This window comes from Nematolebias whitei, chromosome 22 (genome assembly GCF_014905685.2).
Source record: "Nematolebias whitei isolate Nwh7 chromosome 22, NemWhi1, whole genome shotgun sequence".
NCBI classification, from domain to species: domain Eukaryota; kingdom Metazoa; phylum Chordata; class Actinopteri; order Cyprinodontiformes; family Rivulidae; genus Nematolebias; species Nematolebias whitei.
In genome coordinates this window covers 9,458,124-9,481,037 of record NC_056519.1, presented here as the reverse complement: position 1 = coordinate 9,481,037, position 22,914 = coordinate 9,458,124, and the positions used below count along the sequence as shown (strand labels likewise).

General features: G+C 39.5%; 2 protein-coding genes across 2 annotated transcripts in view; both read left to right on the top strand.

The window, feature by feature from the left end:
- Positions 1 to 1,040, top strand: part of zcrb1 (zinc finger CCHC-type and RNA binding motif 1) — a 2,982-nt gene extending 1,942 nt beyond the window's left edge. Inside the window, exon 8 of the mRNA XM_037695973.1 lies at positions 741 to 1,040. Within this exon, the coding sequence (XP_037551901.1) occupies positions 741 to 884 (144 nt within the window). The 3' untranslated portion in view covers positions 885 to 1,040. The remainder of the gene's footprint in view (positions 1 to 740) is intronic.
- Positions 1,041 to 1,775: 735 nt separating this feature from the next.
- Positions 1,776 to 22,006, top strand: yaf2 (YY1 associated factor 2). The gene is made up of 4 exons (XM_037695995.1): positions 1,776 to 1,929; positions 2,309 to 2,434; positions 20,908 to 21,063; positions 21,216 to 22,006. Exons 1-4 carry the CDS (start codon positions 1,904 to 1,906, stop codon positions 21,466 to 21,468), a joined length of 561 nt encoding a protein of 186 aa, XP_037551923.1. The 5' UTR covers positions 1,776 to 1,903; the 3' UTR covers positions 21,469 to 22,006.
- Positions 22,007 to 22,914: the final 908 nt, after the last annotated feature.

Below are 22,914 nucleotides of genomic sequence, written 5' to 3'. Positions count from 1 at the left end.
AGTGGGGACGCTGTCTGCTCTGTGATACAGAGTCCTGATGACTCCTAACTTGTGCTCCAAAGGGTGATTTCTTTGTGAAAAGAAATCGTCCATCATTAAACAGAGGTGGAGTCCTCCATGTTCAACTGTCCCCCTCTTATAATGCTGTTATTGCTAGTATCACTCAGCCTCCTGTGAATAGTAAACAGCCATCAGTGTGCTAATGATCCATTGTTAAGCTGATGGTCTTCCTTGAACATATGAGCAGCTGGTTTTGGTTGTCAGCAGCAAACTGGTTGATCCACAATGAGAAGGTGATATTTATAAGACTGAGCTGAATACAGCACCTCAGACTGAGGAAGTCTTTTGGACAAAACTTTTTTCTTTTTTTTTTGTGCTTTTGTTTTTTGAATGTCCAGAGAACCAGACATAACTTTTTTAGATTTTTCTACCTGGATTATTGAGCATGCATCAGGATATACATAAGTAGAAAACAAATATTTTAACTTGTAAGTATTAAAATTGCCTTATTTCTGAAACACTAATGTATTATATTAAGTAATTTATGTGTAGTCAAAGAGACTACACCTTTTGGCAAAGTTGTTCTCCGATCTAGACCTTAATGCAAAACTTCAAAAGAAAAGTAAGAGTTGGAGGAAAAAGAAACTGGGTATCAGTAAAGTAATTTGCAATAAAACATGTACAAACTTATTTTTCACCAGCTAACAGTTGTTTGGTTTGGGTGGGGTTTGTCCTTCCAGCAAGCTCATATGGATGAAGAGGAGAAAAAGCAGAAGAGGCAGGCAGATGAGGACAATGCTCATGCATCAACATCTTCAGACTCTAGGAAACCAAGGATCAAAAAGAGCACTTATTTCAGCGATGAGGAGGAGCTCAGTGACTAATGATTTACAGACTTTTCAAAATGTATATTTTTATAAAATAAATTGCAGTTGTGTTGCTGTGGGAAAAGAAAATGCATTATCTTTTGAGTTTCTTCACCATTTTGCTATTTTTTACAGTTCAACTCTGCAGCCACTGCAGTGCATTATATTTAAATGTAATGGCTTGGTTTCATGATTGGGTTTTATTCAGTTAGTTGCTCTTGATAAAGAATTGTTTGGGAATCCCTCTCATCCTCTGTTTCTCAAGTGTTTTTGATGTCTGCCGATGTCGGCATGCAAAGTTAGGTCAGGAATGCCACAATATGTGCAGCATGTCTGCTGTGAGAATAATGCAAAATAAACATTTAAGGATTTGTTCTACAATGATCTAAGGTAGAATTCTGTGTTGATTGAGAGGAAAAACTGGCAGATTAGATCAGTGAGAAGGATACTAGTATAAGTGCTGTACAAAGGAGTTTTACCTAATTTCACAAGAAGAATAAACAGGATTGTGTACCCCAGTGGTGCAAAACCAAAGGAAATGTCTACGTGTAAAACTCAATTATGTTGTGTTTAATGTTATATTATGTTAATGCTTTTCATTCCTTCTTTATGATCTTTATTGTTTAAATTTGTAATGTTTTTGTATCCAATGTGAATAAAACGAAGCTGTGCTATTTTTTTCTTCCGTTTGCGCTCACATTTTTGTTTAGCATTAGCAAAATATCACATAAACCACTGAAGAAATTTTTACGAAACCCGCTCGACTTAAAATATTGAAACATTTAGCGAACATAATGGGAAGCGCGATTTTACGAGGTGTACGTGAAGGCGGCATTGATTCATGGTGAGGAATGTCAGCCTCGGGAAGCAACTCGACCTCTGATTGGCCATATTGAGTCACGTGTTTATTTCCCAAGCGGAGTTTCCACGACAGCTGGAAGCCGAGCGGCTAAGGCGCATCGCTTCTTTGCTAAAATATTCTGAAATAGCCGGACTTCTGCTCGTCTCAGCTCCTTCCAGATTAACCCTGGTCTGGCATGGGCGACAAGAGGAGCCCCACAAGGTAACCACAACCCGAAATATTTTACCTAGGGAAGGGGAGCTGACACAAGCTAGCGCACGGGAGTGAAAAAAAGGTTTTTCTCCGCGGTCTCTCCCTCTCTCGTGCTCCCTCTGTGTATGAGCGCGTGCGATGTCTCCGCGCGCGGGTGTTAGGGAAAAAAAAAAAAAAAAACTCAACGGCAATTACAGTGTCAGATCACCGCGCGCTCGCAGATGATTTCCTAAATCCCATATAGGCAGATGTTATCGATAGTCTCCTCGAAGGGGAGTCAAACTCACTCGTGTCTCGTTTTCTGTCCTCCCTCCCACATTATCTCCTCTTTTAATCCTCCCCCCCCCCCTTTTTTTTGTTTTGTTTTTACATGTATTGTCTTTTAAAGGCCGAAGCGTCAACCGAAGCCCTCCTCCGACGAGGGGTTTTGGGACTGCAGTGTGTGCACCTACAAGAACACGGCGGAGGCTTTTAAGTGCATGATGTGTGATGTCAGGAAGGGGACATCAACAAGGTAAGGGCGATGGATGGATATTAGCTTTGATGTGTTGAGCATTAGCGGGCTCTGAGGGGGGTCTCTGGGGGCCGCCCCCACCACAACCCCCAGCTAAAAGGCACTTTGTCACGAAGGCCTTTCTCTCTTTTCACTTTGCTGTTTATGCCACTAGATGATTGAGGCGTTTATAATATAACTGTCGATTAAATAAGATTATTTTCTTGAGCTTTAACCAGTTTTGGGATGCCTCTTTTTTTTTTCCTAGTCATTTTTTTTATTATTTTGCATTCTGAGTACTTCTGCAAGCTTTGCGCTGTTTTTAGTCATTTATGTATTTAAAAAAAAAAAGTCCAGCTCATTCAGGAAATGGGCACGTTTAGATTCACTATTTAATTTTCCTCGTAAATACATTTATATCTACTTAGTGCATTTAAAATTGTCGTCTTCATTTTTTACTTTTTGCTGAGCTTTTTACCTTTTTAGCTGCTGTTGAACTACTTTTTACTTTTAGCTGAACTTTTGTCGCATACTGTTTTGCTACTTTTAGCTTATACCCAGCATTTGGAAAATTTCAGCCTCTTGCCCGCCTTTTAATACTTTACTTATTTTAGTTAGCCTTTAGCTAATTTTTGCTTTGTATTTAACCAACAGGTCTTTTTCACAGCAGGTATTTTGACTTGAAAGAGGAGGAAAAGCAAGGCGTGTTAACGAGGACTGTGTTAGCATTTTTACAGAAGTGGAATGCAGCCCTCATTAACACACCTGCGCTCTTTTAAAGTCAAAAAGTGAAATAAGCCTTTCATTACATTTAGCTTGTAACTAGCTTTTTGCTGCTTTTAGCTTCTAGCTAGCTTTTTGATGTTTAGCTTCGAGTTAGCATTTTATTATTTTAGCTATTAGCTCTTTATTACCTTTAAATTTTAGCTAGATATTTACTACTTTTCTAGCCATCCTTTTGCTACTTTTATATAATCTTTTACCACAGCTAGCTTTTGCTCATTTAGTTTTTAGCTAAGCTTTTGATACTTTTGGCATTTACCTAACATTTTGCTGCGTTTACTTAGCCATTTGCTACTTGAAACAGACCGTGCACATTAATTAGCATATGTTTACCTTGTAAATGTGTCCGATTTAGCCACAAGGACTACGTTTCATCCGTAGTCCTGGGCAGGATGATGGTAGGACTCATAAAAAGGAGTAAGATGTTTCAAAATACACAAACAAAAGCTAACTGCACTAGTTAAAATCTCAAAAAGTACATATAGAAGTACAGTGAAGATATAAAAGTACACGCGTACAGATAGTAAAGGTTACAGGTTTAATGTTCCTTCGGCTAATGTGTCGGATGAGCCTGAAAGGTGGACTTAAGTGCGTACATCGTAACAATTGCTCTTTATGTAATATTTTTTATTTTTTGTTTCCCTGGAGATAATGAGCAGAAAGTAAAATATACTCAAAATTAAATGAATAGCACAAACGGTGTACACTAGTGCTGATATTTTCCCCCTGACTGCAGTGATTTCAAGCAGGAAATTACAGTTATTCCTGAGTGGCGGCCATTATCGGAGGGAAAACAACAAAAGTGTAAAAAGAAGGAAGTGAAGCTCAGTGTGTTGTATGATCTTTAATGCATCGCTAATTACTTTCCTCTGCATTAGCACAACTTTCCAATAATTAAGCAACAACATCAACAACAACGGATCTTTGCGGTGTGTTTTTTGTCTGTCTGTGTGTGATTTTTGTTTATGCCTTTGTGAGTGGGAGGGCGAGTTGGTGAAAAGAGGTTCTCAGAGCAGCTGCCAGACAGACAGCCATAGCTCATTACTATGCAACAGCTTAATCAGCCTGCTGTCTGAGGGGGTAAACACATGCACACACTCACGCCCAGATGCGCCCATCATGCAGATTTTCAGCATGACCGCATGCATATTTCTGCACACACAAACAGTGGTGTGCGCCGTTATTTGGGTTTACTTTAAGTGGCAGATACGCTCCTGTCACTCTGCATAGTCGCAGCTGTGCGTTGTTTTTTTTTTTTTTTGAGGACAGTTGAGCTCTGCCAAGAACTTGTCTGAATCCTTATGACGCATCCTTTGTCTTCCCCATCTGGACTTTTTTTTTTTATATAGGAAGGGAGAAGATGGCAAGGACACAAGAGCACAAATCCATGTCCACACACCTGCTGACGCTCAAGCGGCAAATTTAGAAAATGTCCGCAAGAAGGTCTTGTTTAATGTCAACAACCTCTCTCCGAACTGAAGGGCTGCAGAAATACTGTAGTAATGGTGTGGTTGTGCTCTTGCAGAAAGACACACACGCAAGTCAGGTTGGGCTGCAGTGAAAAATGACCACACAGGTGGTCACAGTTCATAACCAAACCTGCCCGATAAGTGGATTTCTCCGTTAGCAAGAAAGGTGGTAAAGGGCAAACGACATGCAGAATATAAATGTGGGACACGGCAAATTCCTACACTGGTTACTAAATAAGCATGACTGAGCTATTGCTGCGAAGCGGTGAATTAATGCTCCACAGGGGCATCACGGAGTGACCAGTTTTCAGAGGAAGCGTCCCACGGCAGCTAACGTCTGCTCTGATGCAGGAGCTCCAACCAGCCTATGCTGTTTTTTTTTTTCCTGTTCAGACATGAAGATGAATGTTTTATGAAGGCAAGCTTTAGCAGATCTTGCAGTCTAGATTCCTGTGATGTGGTAAGATGATCTACTGCAGGGGTCCAAAGCCGGCAGCTGGAAGCAGGACGTCTGTGATTCTGACAGCATCCAGCAGAACCGGACTGGCCTCAGTAGATTACACTTTGACTAACTGTCAGCTGGTTGACGCGTCATTAATTCTGTCGGCTCACAAGTCAAACCGTCACAAGTTTGCAGGTTTTGCTCTAAATTTCCTCCAAGGTTTCCTGTAGCTGCAAACGTGACACAGTCGTGGACTCGTTTCTGCAAATTAATCTAAAAAAATAAAATAATAATTACTCCTTTTACTGCAGAGCTGCAAGTTCCCAGTACTTAATTAAAACTGTCTTAGAGGAGACAACATATCATGCAGTCTAATTATATTAAGACTTTGCTAAGAAAAAGAGGGAGAGATGTTTTATCTTCCATGCAAATGTCGGGCTCAGACCCAGCGTTTGAAAACGGGCGCTGCAGCAGCTGGAGGTCACGGTGCAGTGGTGAGATTGTGCTACTTGGAGAGCTTATTTGATAACTGAAAGGCAATGTATCCTTGTTTTCATACAATAGCTGTAATACCCAGGTCCTTGAGACCCCAAGCAAAGCACAGAAGGCCTCACTGCACCTAATATGACTTGCTCTGGATTAGGATAGCTCTCTAATGCTTTAAGTATTCAAAGAAAACCACAAGACGTGTTCCAGAGTGGGTCTCCTGCTTTACGTTTCAAACAAAAATTAAAGCTTTATTCTGTTGATGTGTAAATACAGCTTTAAATATAAGTGATTACACGATACATTAGCGCAAAAGTAGTTATGAGCTTAGGTATGCGTTCACATAGATGTACACCAAACAAAAATATAAATGCAACATTTTTGTTTTTGCTCCTATTTTCCATGAGCTGATTTCAAAGATCTAAGACTGTTTCTGTGTACACAAAAGGCCTTTTTCTCTCAAATATTGTCCACAAATTAGTGTAAATCTGCGTTGGTGAGCACTTCTCCTTTGGATAATCCATGCACTGCACAGGTGTGGCATATCAAGATGCTGGTTAGACAGCATGATTATTGCACAGGTGTCCGAGGGCGTCTGAAAACCGGTCAGTACCTGGTGTGGTCACCATTTGCCTCAGGCATAGTATCTCATCTCTTCACAGAGAGTTGATCAGGTTTTTGATTGTGGCCTGTGGAATGTTGGTCCACTCTTTAATGGGCTTAAGAAGTTGCTGGATATTGTCAGGAACTGGAAGACCCTGTTGTATACGCTGATCCAGACCATCCCAAACATGCTCAATGGGTGACATGTCCAGTGAGTACGCTAGCCATGCAAGAACTGGGATGTTTTCATCTTCCAGGTATCGTGTACAGATCCTTGCAACATGGAGTCGTGCATTATCATGCTGCAACATGAGGTGATGGTCGTGGATGAATGGAACAACAATGGGTCTCAGGATCTCATCATGGTATCGCTGCTTTCAAAATGCCATCAATAAAATATACCTGTGTTTGTTGACCATAACATACGCCTGCCCATACCATAACCCCACCGCCACCATGGGTTACTTGATCCACAACATAGACATCATGCAGTTGAGCTTCCCTGAGACAGTTTCTGACAGTTTGTGCAGAAATTCTTTGGTTATGCAAACCGATTGTTGCAGCAGCTGTCTGGGTGGCTGGTCTCGGATGATCTTGGAGGTGAAGATGCTGGATGTGGAGGTCCTGGGCTGGCGTGGTTACACATGGTCTGTGGTTGTGAGGCTGGTTGGATGTACTGCCAAATTCTCTGAAATGTCTTTGGAGGTGGTTTATGGTAGAAAAACATTCAATTCACAGGCGACAGCTCTGGTGGACATTCCTGCAGTCAGCATTCCAGTTGCACAATCTGAAACCTTGCAACATCTGTGGCACCATGCTGTGATAAAACTGCACATTTTAGAGTGGCCTTTTATTGTGGTCAGCCTAAGGCACACCTGTGCAGTAATCATGCTGTTGAATCAGTATCTTGATATGCCACACCGTTGAGGTGGATGTATTATCTCAACAAAGTAGAAGTGCTCACTAACACAGATTTACACATTTGTAAAATATATTTGAGGGGAAAAAAGGCGTGTGTGTGTGTGTGTGTGTGTGTACACAGAAAGTCTTAATATTTGAGTTCAGCTCATGAAAAATGGGAGCAAAAGCAAAAGTGTTGCGTTTTATAATTTTGTTCAGTATATTTTGACATATTTATCACTTTCTGAAATAAATAAGCTAAATAAATACATAAACGGACAGACAACAACTACTGTAATTTTACAGTTAGATTCATTGTCACTCTTTTTTTTGCATATGCAACATAAACGTTTTTCTGAACATTTATCTGACAGCGATGCTCGTCTTCAATTCTCTTCTAATGTGTGTCAATATCTTCTCGCCTTGCTCTATCTGTTGCTCCAAAACTGTTATTTAGTTGTGTACGGAGCTGCATGGGGGGAGGGAATTCCCTTAAACTTTTATGCTCATTTAAGGCTAAAAAAAAAGTCTGTTTTTGCGGGTAAAGTGTACAACAAAACATAAGATCATTTGATGCATTAATTTTGTTGTTGTTGTTGTTTAATACTGTGTAATTTTGGGATTTCTTGTCAGAATCTCATACGGCCCATTCCTAGTTTATAAAAAAAAAATCAGTGCACCATTCTCGTGTCTGTGCGAGCCGTAACATTTCACTGAGCTGATCCGACTGTTCGGATCCACCAGGGAGACGCTCCACATTTAGGAGCTTGTTTTGCAGTTGTGCATTTTAAGTCTGCAAGTTAGAACACTGAGCCCGATCATGCTTCTATTTGTTTTACCCCTTTAGTGTTCATCACCTTTCTGCTTTTCTCTGTTTGCTCCCTGTTCTGTCTTTCTTCCTTTCTGCCTCTCTCCTGGAGCTGAACTTAACCCTGGGCGTCTTTCTGACAGAATGACTGATGTGCAGGTTTATCCTCAGCTCCACCCAAACAAGCACAAACTATTCTGGCTGGCTGGGAGGCCGTCGACGTTGGATGTTTAATAAAGCTCACTCTTTGCAATGCACGTGCAATGCTCGCTAAGCTCTGAGCTATTCAGATAAAATAACTCGTTTAAGCCAGTTATGTTCTCCTTACTCCCAACATCGGCTTTCCATAAGTTGTAGATTCATCTTTGTCGTCATCTCAGCTAAGAGTCTGTTGCAGATGGTGCTTGTCAAATCTTGAACTTTATGAATCCTACAGTGAGTTTTTTCAGTCAACCTCTGTTATGGAGGGAAGATGACTAGAAGCCTGCTGGAAATGTCAGACTGTGTAAAAATAGAGATTGTGAGTCAAGGTAGGGGGTTGGGGAGACGAGTCCATCCTTATGTTCAGTTGCATTTTAGGGTGTCTGCGGTTCACTTTGTGCAACAAATTTCAGACAGTTTTGGAATAATATTTATCTTGACTAATCCTTCAATAGGGGAAAATAGTGCAGCCATAACACATTTAATATGGAACATGGTGGAGGAAAAATGTTTTCATTTAAAAGAGTTATACATCTAATTGTTTTTTTTCACACAAACTTTCACAGTCAAGGTATAGACGGTATTCATACTCACAAGCTGAATGTTGTTGTTTGTGCGTGTGTGTGTTGCGCACATGTCAAAATACCATGCATATTTTAATATGCCGAAAGGGATTTTCTTTTTCTGACTGATGCCAGCCCTTTCAAAATAACAACTAACTGGCTGTCGTTTTGTTGGAGAGAAAAAAGAATTGCTAAAGCCATGTGTCTGTAACTTTTCCTAAAATTGATAGTGATTGTAATGTGATCTTATTCTCTTATTTTAGAGATTGTTCATTAAAATAAATGGACAACAGCCACTTCTAAACCTTATGACCGCTTAATTAGATAAAAAAAAAAATCAGAAACGCAACACACAATGGAGAAATGACTTTTTGCTGTTACACAGTCAAGAAGATCTGCATTGGAAAATGAGCATCGTAAGCAATAGCCACAGTTACAACTCTTAAGTACATGTTTAATCCACAGAGGTCTACAGGTGCTGGTCATAACATTAGATTATCATGAACAAGTTGATTTATTTCAGTAATTATATTGAAAAAGTGAAACTTGTATATTATATTCATTCATTACACACAGACTGATGTATTTCAAATGTTTATTTCTTTTAATGTTGATGATTCTAACTGACAACTAATGAAAACCCCAAATTCAGTATCTCAGAAAATTAGAATATTAAGACCAATTAATTTTTTTTTTTTTTTTTTTAGAAATGTTGGTCAACTGAAAATTATGAACATGAAAATTATGAACATGAAAAGTATGAACATGTACAGCACTCAATACTGAGTTGGGGCTCCTTTTGCCCTGATTACTGCAGCAATGCAGCGTGGCATGGAGTCCATCAGTCTGTGGCACTGCTCAGGTGTTATGAGAGCCCAGGTTGCTCTGATAGTGGCCTTCAGCTCTTCTGAATTGTTGGGATTGACGTATTACATCTTCCTCTTCACAATGCCCCATAGATTTTATATGTGGTTAAGGTCAGGTGAGTTTGCTGGTCAGCTAAGAACAGGGATACCATGGGCCTTCAACCAGATACTAGTAACTTTGGCACTGTGTGCAGGTGCCAAGTCCTGTTTGAAAATGAAATCTGCATCCATAAATTTGTTCGGAAGCATGAAGTGCTCTAAAACTTCCTGGTGTTGACCTTGGACCTCAGAAAACACAGTGGACCAACACCAGCAGATGACATGGCACCCCAAACCATCACTGACTGTGGAAACTTGACACTGGACCTCAAGCAACATGGAGTCTGTGCATCTCTTCTCTTCCTACAGACCCTGGGACCTTGAATTCCAGAGGAAATGCAAAATTTACTTTCATCAGAGAACATAACTTTGGACCACTTAGCAGCAGTCCCAGGCGAGACACTTCTAACGCTGTCTCTTGTTCAAGAGTGGCTTGACACAAGGAATGTGACAGCTGAAACTCATGTCTTGCATACATCTGTGCATGGTGGTTCTTGAAGCACTGACTCCAGCTGCAGTCCACTCTTAGTGAATCTCCCTCACATTTTGTTTCACAATCCTCTCCTGGGTACAGTTATCCCTATTGCTTGTACACTTTTTTCTCCCACATCGTTTCCTTCCCTTTGCCTCTCTAGTAATGTGCTTGGACACAGAGCTCTGTGAACAGCCAGCCTCTTTAGCAATGACCTTTTGTGTCTTGCTCTCCTTGTGCAAGGTGTCAGTGATAGTCTTTTGGACAACTGTCAAGTCAGCAGTCTTCCCCATGATTGTGTAGCCTACAGAACTAGACTGAGACCATTTAAAGGCCTTTGCAGGTGTTTTGAGTTAATTAACTGATTAGAGTGTGTCTTCAATATTGAACCTTTTCACAATATTCTAATTTTCTGAGCTACTGAATATGGGGTTTTCATTAGTTGTCAGTTAGAATTATCAACATTAAAAGAAATAAACATTTGAAATGTATCGGTCTGTGTGTAATGAATGAATATAATATACACGTTTCACGTTTTGAATGGAATTACTGAACTAAATCAACTTTTTCATGATATTCTAATTTTATAAACAGCACCTGTATATGGGCTTCATGGTGGTGCCCAAGTAAAACAATGCTATTGAGATTCAAATCACAGCCCTTTTGGCTTTAAAGCTGGGACTGTTGCATTTCTACATTATGTCGAGAATATGTTTGCAAGATTCAGAGGTGGATTGGGGGTGGAAATTGATGCTTCTTGGAGCGGAGGTATTCACGAAGCTGAAGTGTGTTTGTGTTTAATAGAACCTGCACCGCTCACCACAGAGCTCCCCATGAGCTCTCATCACCTCTCTGGTTCCAGCGCACGGGAAAGCTGTTCAAAAGCAGACAGCCTCGTGTCTTTCATGTTTGAGTAGTGTATGCGAGCAAAGAAAAGCTGCAATGGTGTTTTTTTAAAAAAAACACTATTTTCTCTCAGGTTATGTGCAATATTTTTGTAAAAAAAAAAATCTAAATTATTTAAAATCCAGACGGAAGTCTTATTAAAAAAATCCATGTTAAGAAATGTGACATTTAAAGGTTATACGTTTGAAATACACATGGTTTGAAACCATATTAGGAACATATAGCTATTAACTTGACAGACACGTCCATGAAGTCTCATCAGGGCTGTGCAGTGACGTCTCAGCATCTTTCTACCATAGTTTCATTTTGAAAGGATTTTGGAAACTATGGTTGCAAGTGAGCTAAGCTTTACTGTCAAAGTGTGACTTCCCCTTCACGTTGATCCACTGGAATGGTAAAAATGAAGGATAAAGATTTTCATCTACAGGATTAGCAGCAGCACACAACTCTGTACCCAAAGCCTCAGTTTCATTGGAGGCATTTTCATCTGCAGGACTTGTGAGTAAACTTTAATTCACCGCAAGTTCCATTTGTGGTCATGTTATAAGCAAAACTTGCAGGAAGCAGTCCACAATCAGAAAGTGGATGCTGCAAGAAGCACTCGTTAGGTTTTCTCAGCTTTCAGACCATTTGTTGTTATGCTAATGCTTCTGGTGATATAGTAATTAGTCCTGCATGAGTAAAGGACAATATGAATTACTACAAGTTGGTTTTAAGTTTGGAGCAGTGGCTAGTGGGTAGGTCAGTAGAAGGTTAAACTATTTAGAAAAAGTTACCAACAATTTGTTTTGGGTTTAAATGACCTGTCTAAAATGATCAATCAAAGGTTACTGTTCGATTCTGTTCAGAAAGTGTGTATGCATAAACAATTACAGCACAACTAAACTTGATCCAGTTGTTGTTTAGTGCTCATTTTTTTGCTCAGATTACACAGAATTGTGCACTTTAAAGAGTAACACCTATGTGTCTCCATTCCCTCGAGTGCTGATAAATTACTGGGTATGTTTTCATAGATTGGTGACACCCTTGATCTGAAACTCTGAAGCTCAAGTCTTCTAGGAAAGTGTGTTAAGGAAACAGTCCCTCCTTTTTTCTTCACTGTGCTCTTTTATTCTTGAAGGGAAAAAATAAGTTGGGTCATGACTCAAGGGATTATTTTAGATATCGTGAGAACAGCCAACAACAAATGGATGTGCTTTCTCACTTGTCTTTGTAGCATTAAAAAGGATAATTATTGAACAAAATAAAGGTTTTGACATCTACTTTACATGTCAAATAAACACAGAGCAGTAGCTGAATTCTTGTACTTCATTAAAATGATTAGATTATCTAATAAGTGTCAGAGATAGGACGCTCGTGTGGGTTTAAAAGTGTTCGTGGTGGACAATGAAGCTGGCTGTTATCACATCAGCGTGGCTCAAAATGACGGCTGCACGATAAACCTGTAATTACTGCAGTGACTGTGATTCATGACACTTTGCTCTGTGTGTGTTTGTGCGAGAGGAGACTGTAGCGCAATGTGGTCAGTGGGCTGTAGAAGGTGTCATAAGCCACGGGATGCTGAGAGCCATCTGTCGGCGTTGCACACACACAAAGGATGGAAGCATGTACAGGCGAGGGACAGAGATTAATCATAGGTTTTGGAGGAGCTCCCAGGAGCAGTATCCAACCTGCAGAGGAAACGCACACACTCGTACACCTGGATCAGGGCTGATCAACAGGGCGTAAAATAAGCTATTTCGCAACAGCCTCCCAATCATCACGGAACAGCGAGATGGGATTTGTTTGCGAGCTCTGGCGCATATTTGCAGACCATCAGCCGGCCTGTGGGCTGTTTGCTCATCACACGGTGTACTCGACAACTCAAAGTGCATAATCCAAACATCTGCACGGTTCTGTTTGGGTTGCAGCTCGTTACCAAATCAACGGTTTTCATCTCTTCTGCAGTCACGACACGGGGATGTTCCAGACATGTTTGGTTTGAGTGGAAAAAAAACGTCTTATTTTGAAGGGAAAGGATTTGGGAGTCTTTTGATAATTTCAATATACAATAAAATACAGGAAAAGAACGTCCTAGATTTGTCAAAATTCAAATCAAGGCTACACTTTTTTTAAACGATAGACCTTCAACGATTGTGTGAAGTGCATGTCACTATAACGATTGCTTATGTTTGTGCTTTCAAATATTTGAGGGTTCATATAAGGTTTTGTTTTTAACCATTTAACCTAAAAAAAATTCCACAGATGAATACGTAAAGACATTAAAGGCCCAACATTCCTTGTTTTTTGTCTGGTTTACGTCAAACCATGTAAATGGTGGACTTGAGTCTTTGGTCTTCATACACTGACTGTTGCAAAAGAATCAACCAGCTTCTAATATATAATAATAGATAAACAACAACAGGCTGTTTTCTTATAAGCTCCTATTGATTGTGCTTGATTAACTTAATGCGAGTAATCACTGATTGAATTACGTCTGCTCTTTAATGCAGTAAATCTGATCGTTTAGCTTGAAATGCAATCATGAGTTCATTAACATGAAGCGAAGAAGACCCGTAACGATGAGCACATTGTGTACATCTTTGTTACAGTGAAGCTGTTTGCCACTGACAGAGCTGCTCAATAACCTGGTGAAACATGAAGCAGACGAGCTAATATTATGATGAGGCGAAGCAGCAGGTCTGAACAGAACCCAATCAAACACTGTTTACCCTTCCACTCACGCTCTTTACTCGACTCCCTTTGGGCGCTGAGTGTCCGTTTGCTTAAGTGTTTATTGATTCCAGAAAGGAATTTCTGCTCATAATGTAACAACCTATTCCATCTGACATTAGTACGGAGTGTTGGAAGAGTTGTTGGTGCTCACACCATCCGTTCTACAAGAGCCAAGTTCCTAGAATGTTACAAGGAGGGCTTGAGCATGCCATACTGCTTTATCAAAAGCAAAAAGCAAACAACCTAGAGAAATTGCATGTCCTGCTAAAATGCAGTGTGATGCTCACTGCTGAAGAACTTGCTGAAAAACAGCTGAAATTAGCTACAACATGCTGAAACGGAAGAACAAACCTACATTAGCTAAAAGGCAGAAAGAAGCTTAAACTACCAGAAGGAAGCAGAAAGAGATGAAATTAGCTAAAAAAAATGTAGAATTGGCTGAAAGGCAAAATTAGCATAAAAATAGCTAAATAGTAGCTGCAATAGCAGAAAATGCTTAAACTAGCATAATTAAGCTGAAAGGAGTATAACGAGCTGAAATAATCAGAAATAAGTTAATTAGGTTGAGACTAGGAAAAATTACCATGTATAATTTTGAATTTCTTTGAAAACAGCCGAAATTAGCTAGAAAATGCTAAAGGGGTAGCTGAACAGGTAGAACATAATTAAATTAGCAGAAGAAAGCAGAAAGAGCCTATGTTTGTCCATTTAAGCTGAAATAAGCAGAAGTTGGCACAAAAATCTGGAAATTATCTGAAAAAAGCTGAAATTAGCAACAAACCAAGAAAACCAGCTGAAAAGTGCATAAAAAGCAGAAAGAAGCTGAAATTACAAGAAGGAAGTGGAGAGAGTGTAATTTTGGTGAATTAGTCTGAAAAAAGTTTAAATGTGTGCAACAATGTGGAATTAGCAGAAAAAGCTGAAACTTGCAGAAATCAGCTGAAAGGAGCATAACAAGCTGATAAAATTAGCAGAAAGACGTTAGAAGAAGCACAAAAATATTGCAGTTAGCAGAAATAATCTGAAAGGAGCACAGAACAGCTGAAATAAAAAAACAGCTGAAATTAGCTGAAAAAAAGTTTTAATTTTTAGAAAGAAGCTGAACCAGGACAAAATGTGAAAGGAGCAGTAAATGGTTGTAAACACATCTAAAGATTTGAAGGATGGAAAATGAGCTCAGTTCTTTTTCTGTGAGAGGAAAAAAAATGGCAGAAAAGGCTAAAAATATATTTAAAAAAAAAAAAAAAACTAAAGTTGCACCAAAACCAAAAGTCATGGCACCCTTCTTCTGAACGAGCTGAATGTTTTGATGATTTTGTTGAAGTAGCACAAAAATCGTGGAACGAGAAAGATGCTGAAAAACACGCGGAAGAAAAACGGATCACAATAGTGTGAATGCTTCATAAACATTCACACTATTAAAAGCATTTTTTTAGTAAAACTTGCAAATTCTTTTGAAAAAAAAAAAAAAAGCCCAAAAGTTTAGTTGCATTTGCTGACTTCATATTTTCTAGTTGAAGGAAAAGCCAAAGGCAAGTCATCCTGCAGAATGTGGGCTGTAAAAGCAAGACATAAATCCTGCCACTGAACCGTCACGTTTCACAGACGGCAAACTCTGGCTGACAGAGTATCTCGCTCCTGTGGCCTTTCTCCCCCTCCCTCCCCCGATGCACCCATTGACCTCACACCCTTCCTCTGAGCTCGAAACAGATGCTAACTCCTCTGCTGCTGACTGCCTCATGATTGAAAAGTAAATGTTTGCATGAAACACCGCAGGGAGCTAACTTTCACTGAAATACATTTTTGTAAGATAATGGTTTGAAGGCTGCAACCTTCTGACCGAAGTTAATTTAAAGACCTTTTATTGACTTTATATATGCTTATTTGTTAAAAATCTAAGGTTTCATGTAATGTGTTTAGGTGGTTGTCTGAGAAAATTGACCTTTTCTGACAGTTTGGTCGCACTGAATCCAGTTTCCACGTGTTTCTCGCTTGTTTGGTTGCACATTTTCTCTTTTCAAGACATCGCTTTATCTTGACTTTTGTAAGCCTCCCTTGGTCGACCAGTAAGCTTCTTTTTTACAATGCTCCCATTTTGTTTGTGCTTGGTTCACACGTTAGACACAGCTGACTGGTAACAACCAACTTCTTTCGCAACATTTTGTAATGATTTACCTTCTTGAAGACGTTTCATACTTGTCTCCTTTGTTTCACCGTGTCTTATGTTGGAGCCGTAATTCCTGTCGGTTCACTTTGTGCAACAACTCCAAATTATGAGCTTTTTTCATTTTACTTGAGACTAATTAGATTTAGTTTGATGCAGGTGTTTGTTTCAGAACTGAAAATTACTGAACTATTCCTTATTTGTTGAATTTAAGTATTCTTTTTATTGAAATTGATGCCATAATCTTTTTCTCTATTTGATCTAAAAAAAATTACCATATTTTCCAGCCTATAAGTCACACCTTTTTGCCTAATTTTCATGCCCAGCGACTTATCCGCCGAAGCAACTTATTTATGGATTTTCCCCCCATACTCATAAACCAATTTTTGACTGAGATGACCATTTTCATTCATTCTGACATTGAAAATATTGAACAATACCATTTTCAGCCACTAGATGACACTTGAGTAGTATGACATGCCGTTGTGTCATGTAATAGGTTACAGTGGCTATTAATGACACAGTCGGCTTGCTGCCATCTTCATCCAACTTGCCTGGAGCAACCGTCAAATCAGCTTCATTTTGCTACACCGCCCCGGCGAAATGAAGCTAATTTGACCATTAAAGTGCATTTATTATTTAAAAGTTCAACTGGGACACACTATTATTATAATGTCGAGCAAACAAATAATTGTTTTAGGTGCTTATCTTGTTAAATTTCAAAGAAATGCACATTGTTCCTCTTTCCTGATTTCCTCCCTCAGAGCGTGCTCCCGGAGCACCGAGGCAGCAGATACTTTTAAAATGCAGCTGATTTGACTATTAAAGTTCATTTATTAAGGAAAAGTTAAACTGAGACGCACCTTTGCTATAATTTCGAGCAAACAAATAATTGTTTTTGAGTGTTAATCTTATTAAATTCTTGTTAAAGTCCTCCTATGCACGCTCCTGCGACAGCCATTTGGCAGCCAATCAATTTCTGGCACAACACCGGCCCACTACCAGGTTGTCAGCGGTGACGCATAATAGATGTGACTTATATGAAGCGACTTATTTATGGATTTTTCCAAATTATTAGACATTTTTGGACTGATGCGACTGATGCGACTTATACTCCGGTGTGACTTATAGGCCGAAAAATACGGCAATAAATAAAAGGGCAACTGTGACAAACTACGACAAATATGCATCTTTTTACAGTTTCTTAATTCCAGGAGGTTGGTGTTTTGAAAAAAAAGATGATCGTATCTATTATACACAAATAATCCAAAGACCATCATCCAAGAGTGGTGTTTCCATATTTTTTTGCCAGGTGTTGTAAGATAATCGTACTCTAAAATGCTGGTATGAAAGGTAATGGGAGATATTTGGAAGCTGGTTGATGAAAGAATGGCAACAAAAAAAAAAGCAATAAATTGGTCTTAACACGAGACTTTAAGAAGCCTCTGCTGTTATTTAAAAAGAAAGGCGTCAGCAGTTCTGCAGCATCTTACTAGATGCTGACATTAGAGGATCTCACTATCCTCCTTATCGGACACAAATGTAGGCCAAGAGACCCATTTGCATTTCACTCTAGCTCTGTTAACATCACATTTAGCTCTGAGAAAGCACTGATAAATGTTTGAAAAAAGCCAGGGAACTCTTATTGAAGCTGTGTCCAAATTTAGGTCATTGCAGAATTATTGAACAGCACCCATGTATTCCCTCATGGAAAATAATAATAATAAAAAAAAAATCAGGTTTAGGAAGTATCGTTTGGTAAGAAGCGTTCAGAACCATTTATCCAAGTGCTCAATCTACATGTACAGCTGCCTTTAGATACCCTGTAATTTTACTGCGTTTCCACCCTTATAATAAAAAGCCGACAAGACCATTTACTTTTTTTTGTAAGAAGCCAAGATTTGCACAGACGGAACATTTAATCACTTTTTAGTAGTCTAAATACAATGAAGACCTTCTGATATGTTTTACGAGATCAAATGCCATTTTGAAATGCGAGTGTGCAGCGTTTAAATGGTCTATATCTGATGTAAAAGTTATATAAAAGGTGCTAGAGCAGCACCACTGAATAATGAAAAGTGATAATTTTAGCTCTAATTATGAACAAGGCGGAGAAAACTGTATTCTCATCAGTATTCTTTCTAGCTTTGCTCACTGCTCTTTTTGTGTTTCATTAGTTTTTGTTACCTTTTTAGGACTTTTTCTTGCCAGGACCGAAAGTCTGGTCCTAATTAAGTCTGTCGCGATAAACAATAAATCAATGAATCGCATGATAAATGAAAATTATCGACAATTTTCATTTATCGGCTTTATCGTTTCTTTGTGTCTGTAGGAGCCGTTTATCTTGTTTCTCTGTGTTTATGTCTACTAGGGGGTGTATTTCATTTTGTGTACTGAATATGTCAGCAGAGGAAGTTGTTACTTAAGGGCAGGTGCGATTCTGTTCAGGTGTTGCTAATGAGAAGGGGCACCTCCGTCTTGTCAAGCTCCAAAATCCACAATTGAAACCTGTGCCTTCATGTAAAAAGTTGTTTTTCTCTGCAAAAAAAATGCTGAGAACTTCTTTACTGATTTTTCTTTTAGTAAAAGCTTTGTGTGACAAATGTTATGCTAAAGAGCTCAAACCACACTGAGCGTCCGCCATTTTGAGAAACGAAAAACAGGAAGGAGAGACAGCCCATGTCACGTCAAGGGGCCTCCCTCCCATTTTTCTTAGAGACACGCTGCTCGCTCCCTCACTATCCATCCTTTGGTTCAAACAGTCTTATACTGCCATCCGGTGGTCGAAAAAAGGTACTACACTCAAAACAAATTAACCAACGTTTCCTTTTAAATTTGACAATAATTACCAATTACTGACCAATTTCAAACAATATTATTGTTTATCGCAATAATTTCAGAGACAATCACCCAGAAAAATTTGTTATCGTGACAGGCCTAGTCCTAACACAGTGGAGGTTGTTGTTATTATTATTTTTATTTATTTATTTTTTGGTTAGGGGTTAGGTTTAGGACCAAGGTTTGAATTGTGTACTTGAATGAATTTCCCCACAACATGTTTACTTCACATAACAATTTATATAATCTGGAAACAACAGAGCTCAACCGATATGGAAATTTTGGCTATCGTGACACCAAAATTGGGAGGGGAAGGTTGATGCCGATAACCAATATAAAGGCTAAAAACTTTGAGCTTTGTTCACCCCCAAGAATCCAAGTAAACAACTACTTTAAAACCTGTTTTAACATTTGAAGTCTCAAACGTGCATTCACATTTTCTAATCACACCATAAAGTTATCAAATGTGTTAAAAAAAAAGAAAGAAAACAACTCTTCCCTGTTCATTGTTTAAACCATCCATCACGTGTGGTGACGGTCTAATTTGTGCTGACCACAGCAACGTTGGTTGTTTTTTTTTCTTTGTAGAGAAGCAAAGATTTCCAACAAACAATACATTTCATTGAGAACGACAAAGATAACGATACTAATACTGATATATAGTATATGGGTACCGGTTGGTTTTATTGTTTTTCAGACTATAAGTCACATCTTTTAGCATAAATTAGCAAGTCCTGTGACTAATTTGTTGTTGTTTTTTCCTCCCATATGTATAACCCAATTTTTGGCTGAGATCTGACGATTTCATTCATTCTGACATGGAAAATATTGAACACTACCATTTCCAGCCACTAGAGGGCCCTCGACTAATATGGCAAGCCAAGTGTCTTATTAATAAGTAAAAGTGGCTATTAATGAGACACTTGGCTTGCCATACAAAAGCCACCTTTGTCTCGCTCTGGAACTCCTGGAGTTTCATTTTGCTGTCCACCCAGGCAAAATGCAGCTGATTTTGACCATTAAAGTGCATTTAGTAAGGAAAAGTTAGACTGAGACACACCTTTACTATAATGTCGAGCAAACAAATAATTGTTTTTAAGTGTTAATCTTAGTAAATTCTTGTTAAAGTCCTCCCGTGCATGCTCCTGCGGCCACCATTTGGCAGCCAATCGATTTTTGGCACACCACCGGCCCACGTTTCCGGGTGGTCATCGGTGACGCATAACAAACGTGACGCGTCAGCTGTGACTCATAATAGGTGCGACTTATACGGCAAAACATCCCCCCCCCCCACACACTTTATTAGACATAATTGGGCTGATGCGACTTATATGGTGGTGCGACTTTGAAGGTGGAAAGTACGGTATATATTTTACCTCTGCGTTAGATTTATTGTTTTGAATAAAGTTTTACAAGGCAACAGACTTTGCTAAAAGTTAGCTTGCTAACTTGAGAAGCGCGTAGCTGATGACGAGCAGTTTGAAGGATTGAAGATAATTTATTACTGTTGATTTTTTTTAATTTATTGTACAGATCAGTTCCAATGAACTTTACCACGCTCTGTTCAGCAAAATACACTACACAGTATTGCTCACTGCCTCAGCTGCGCTGAAAGTGAAAGTTAAGTGAACGGCCATGACTTGAAAGCAGTCTGCACGTGCCCTCTGCTGGATACATTGTACATTTACGCCTTTTGTAAATAAGGACAGGGCTTGTTCCCAGTTTTTATATTGGCGCATAATGGCACAATTATCACCGATACGATATATCCTCAAACACTTATATCGGCCCTAACGATATATCATCTGAGCTCTAATACATACATGTGATGCTTACTGAGTATACACATTAAATATTCCTACTGCGTTTTTACTCAAACAGAAGTTATAAGTTTGAACCCCTTTAGAGTATTAACATAACCCTGTCCAGGTAAAAAACATCTATCCAGCTGCAAAATCCTTGGGATTGATTTTGTTTGTTGCCTCTTGCTGTTGGTGTTGAAAACATTTCAGTGGTATAGTTCTAACCAGCTACAGCACTGATTATTGGCTCTACTTTATGGCAAGAGGCCATGTGCTCTCTGTGATTTTCCTTCTCATTAATCTGCCACACGTTCTGTCTCCTCTCTTCCTCTCTCCTGCTTCACGTCTCTCTCCTCCTCCTCCTCCTGCTGGCTCAGGAAGCCTCGCCCCGTCTCCCAGCTCGTCTCTCAGCAGCAGGTAACGCAGCAGTTCGTGTTGCCGTCGCAACCCAAAAAGGAGAAGAAGGAGAGAGTCGAGAGGGACAAGAGCGAACGGGAGACGACGCAGAAAAAGAACAGTCACAAGAAGATGAGGTAAATAAAGGCAGAAGGTTTACAGCTCGACAAAATGTTCAACATATGCATGTACACAATAAAAATATTAACTTAAGGTGTCATATTCTATCAAGTACTTAAGGAAATTATTCCCTAAAGGAATACGTATTTATTTTCTGTCATCTCTTCAGGCCAAGATTAAAAAACATCGACCGCAGCAGCGCTCAGCACCTTGAGGTGACGGTTGGTGACCTCACAGTCATCATAACGGACTTTAAGGAGAAGGCCAAGCCCTCGTCCACCTCCGCCACGTCCTCCAGCTCCGCCTCCATGGCCGACCACCACAGTCAGAACGGCTCCGGCTCGGAAAACACAGAGAGGGGCCTCTCCCGCTCCTCCTCACCCCGAGGAGAAGGCAGCTCGGTCAACGGGGAATCCCACTGAGTCCCTCAGATCCGTCGCTCACGGCCTCCACCCACGTCTCATCTGCAGAGCTGCAAGAGGATTTTATTTTATTTTTTTCAGCTCAGCAGCGCCTCGTCAGTTGAAAACAATTCCACATCCATGAAATTTAGCATTTGGGATGAATCGATTTATTTTAAATCGCGTACAATTCCTTACGTTTGAGTACTTGCTGATACTGAGTACCGATACAAGTACTCATAAATGCCATTACACTTGAGAGTTACTTTGAAAATGTGTCTAAGAGTCCGAGCAGCTGGCTGTTTGTGTTACCTTCTTAAGCCAAGCCAGGACAGCAATAGTCTAGTCCAGTAGCGCCTGTTGGTGGAGCGCGGACTCAGATCTGTAATTCCCAGTGTCCTCGTCTGTAGCAGGTAGAGCGTGGTGTTCCAGCAGGTCTGCACATCCTGGTGGAGTCTTTTGGCTGGTTGAGCTGCCGAATAAAGGAGAGAGAGCCCATGTCACGTCAAAGCCCTCCCTCCCATTTTTTTAAAAAGAGACACTCTGCTCGCTCCCTCACTATCCATCCTTTGGTTCAAACAGTCTTATACTGCCATCAGGTGGTTGAAAAAAACGTACTACACGCAAAACAAATTAACCAACACTTCATGTTAAATTTGACAATAATTACTAATCATTGTCAAATTTCAAACAATATTATCGTTTATCACAATAATTTCTGAGACAATAAATCGCCCAGCAAAATTTATCGTGACGGGCCTACTTACAAATTGATATCTATGTCTAATAAAGAAAAAAATAGTAAATTTATGTTAAAAAAACCAACTAAAGTACAGGCTGTGAACTTTACACTGATAATGACATAGATAAGCTAACGCATCACTGGAAATTTATAAACAAACGTTTCAAAGTCATTAGTGAACACTCATGATAATCTGAATTATTACTTACAGGCAAACATTCTTCAGGGTTTAGCTAAGAAAAAAAGTGTAAACATGCAGCTTTACAGTAACACATTTCTATTACTATAAATCTTTTAGAACTGGTACCATTCTCGCCACCAACCAGTAAAGCATGTAGATCAGGACAGGCAGTTCAAATAAAACAATGATTAAATAAACGGACTCCATATTGCTGGTATTGCTCAACAGCTGCCATAAAGTGGTACTGATACACTTTTATGAGTACTAGTACACCCACCTGGTATCAGCCTGATACTCGACACTGGTATTGGACATCTGTGCTTCCCTATTCTGCATTAAAGCAATATAAGAAACTGAACGTTTTTAGTAATCTTCACTTTGAATCTGGATCTTTTATAAAATCAGAAGGATGCGACACTGTCCAAGTCCTGCTGCTTTGGATATTTACTGTGAGGAACTTTGATAGAGCGGACCAGAGAAAGATACCTGGGAAAAACAATTTGGACAAAGTAAATCGTTTTTGTTTATTAAGTCCTACTACGAC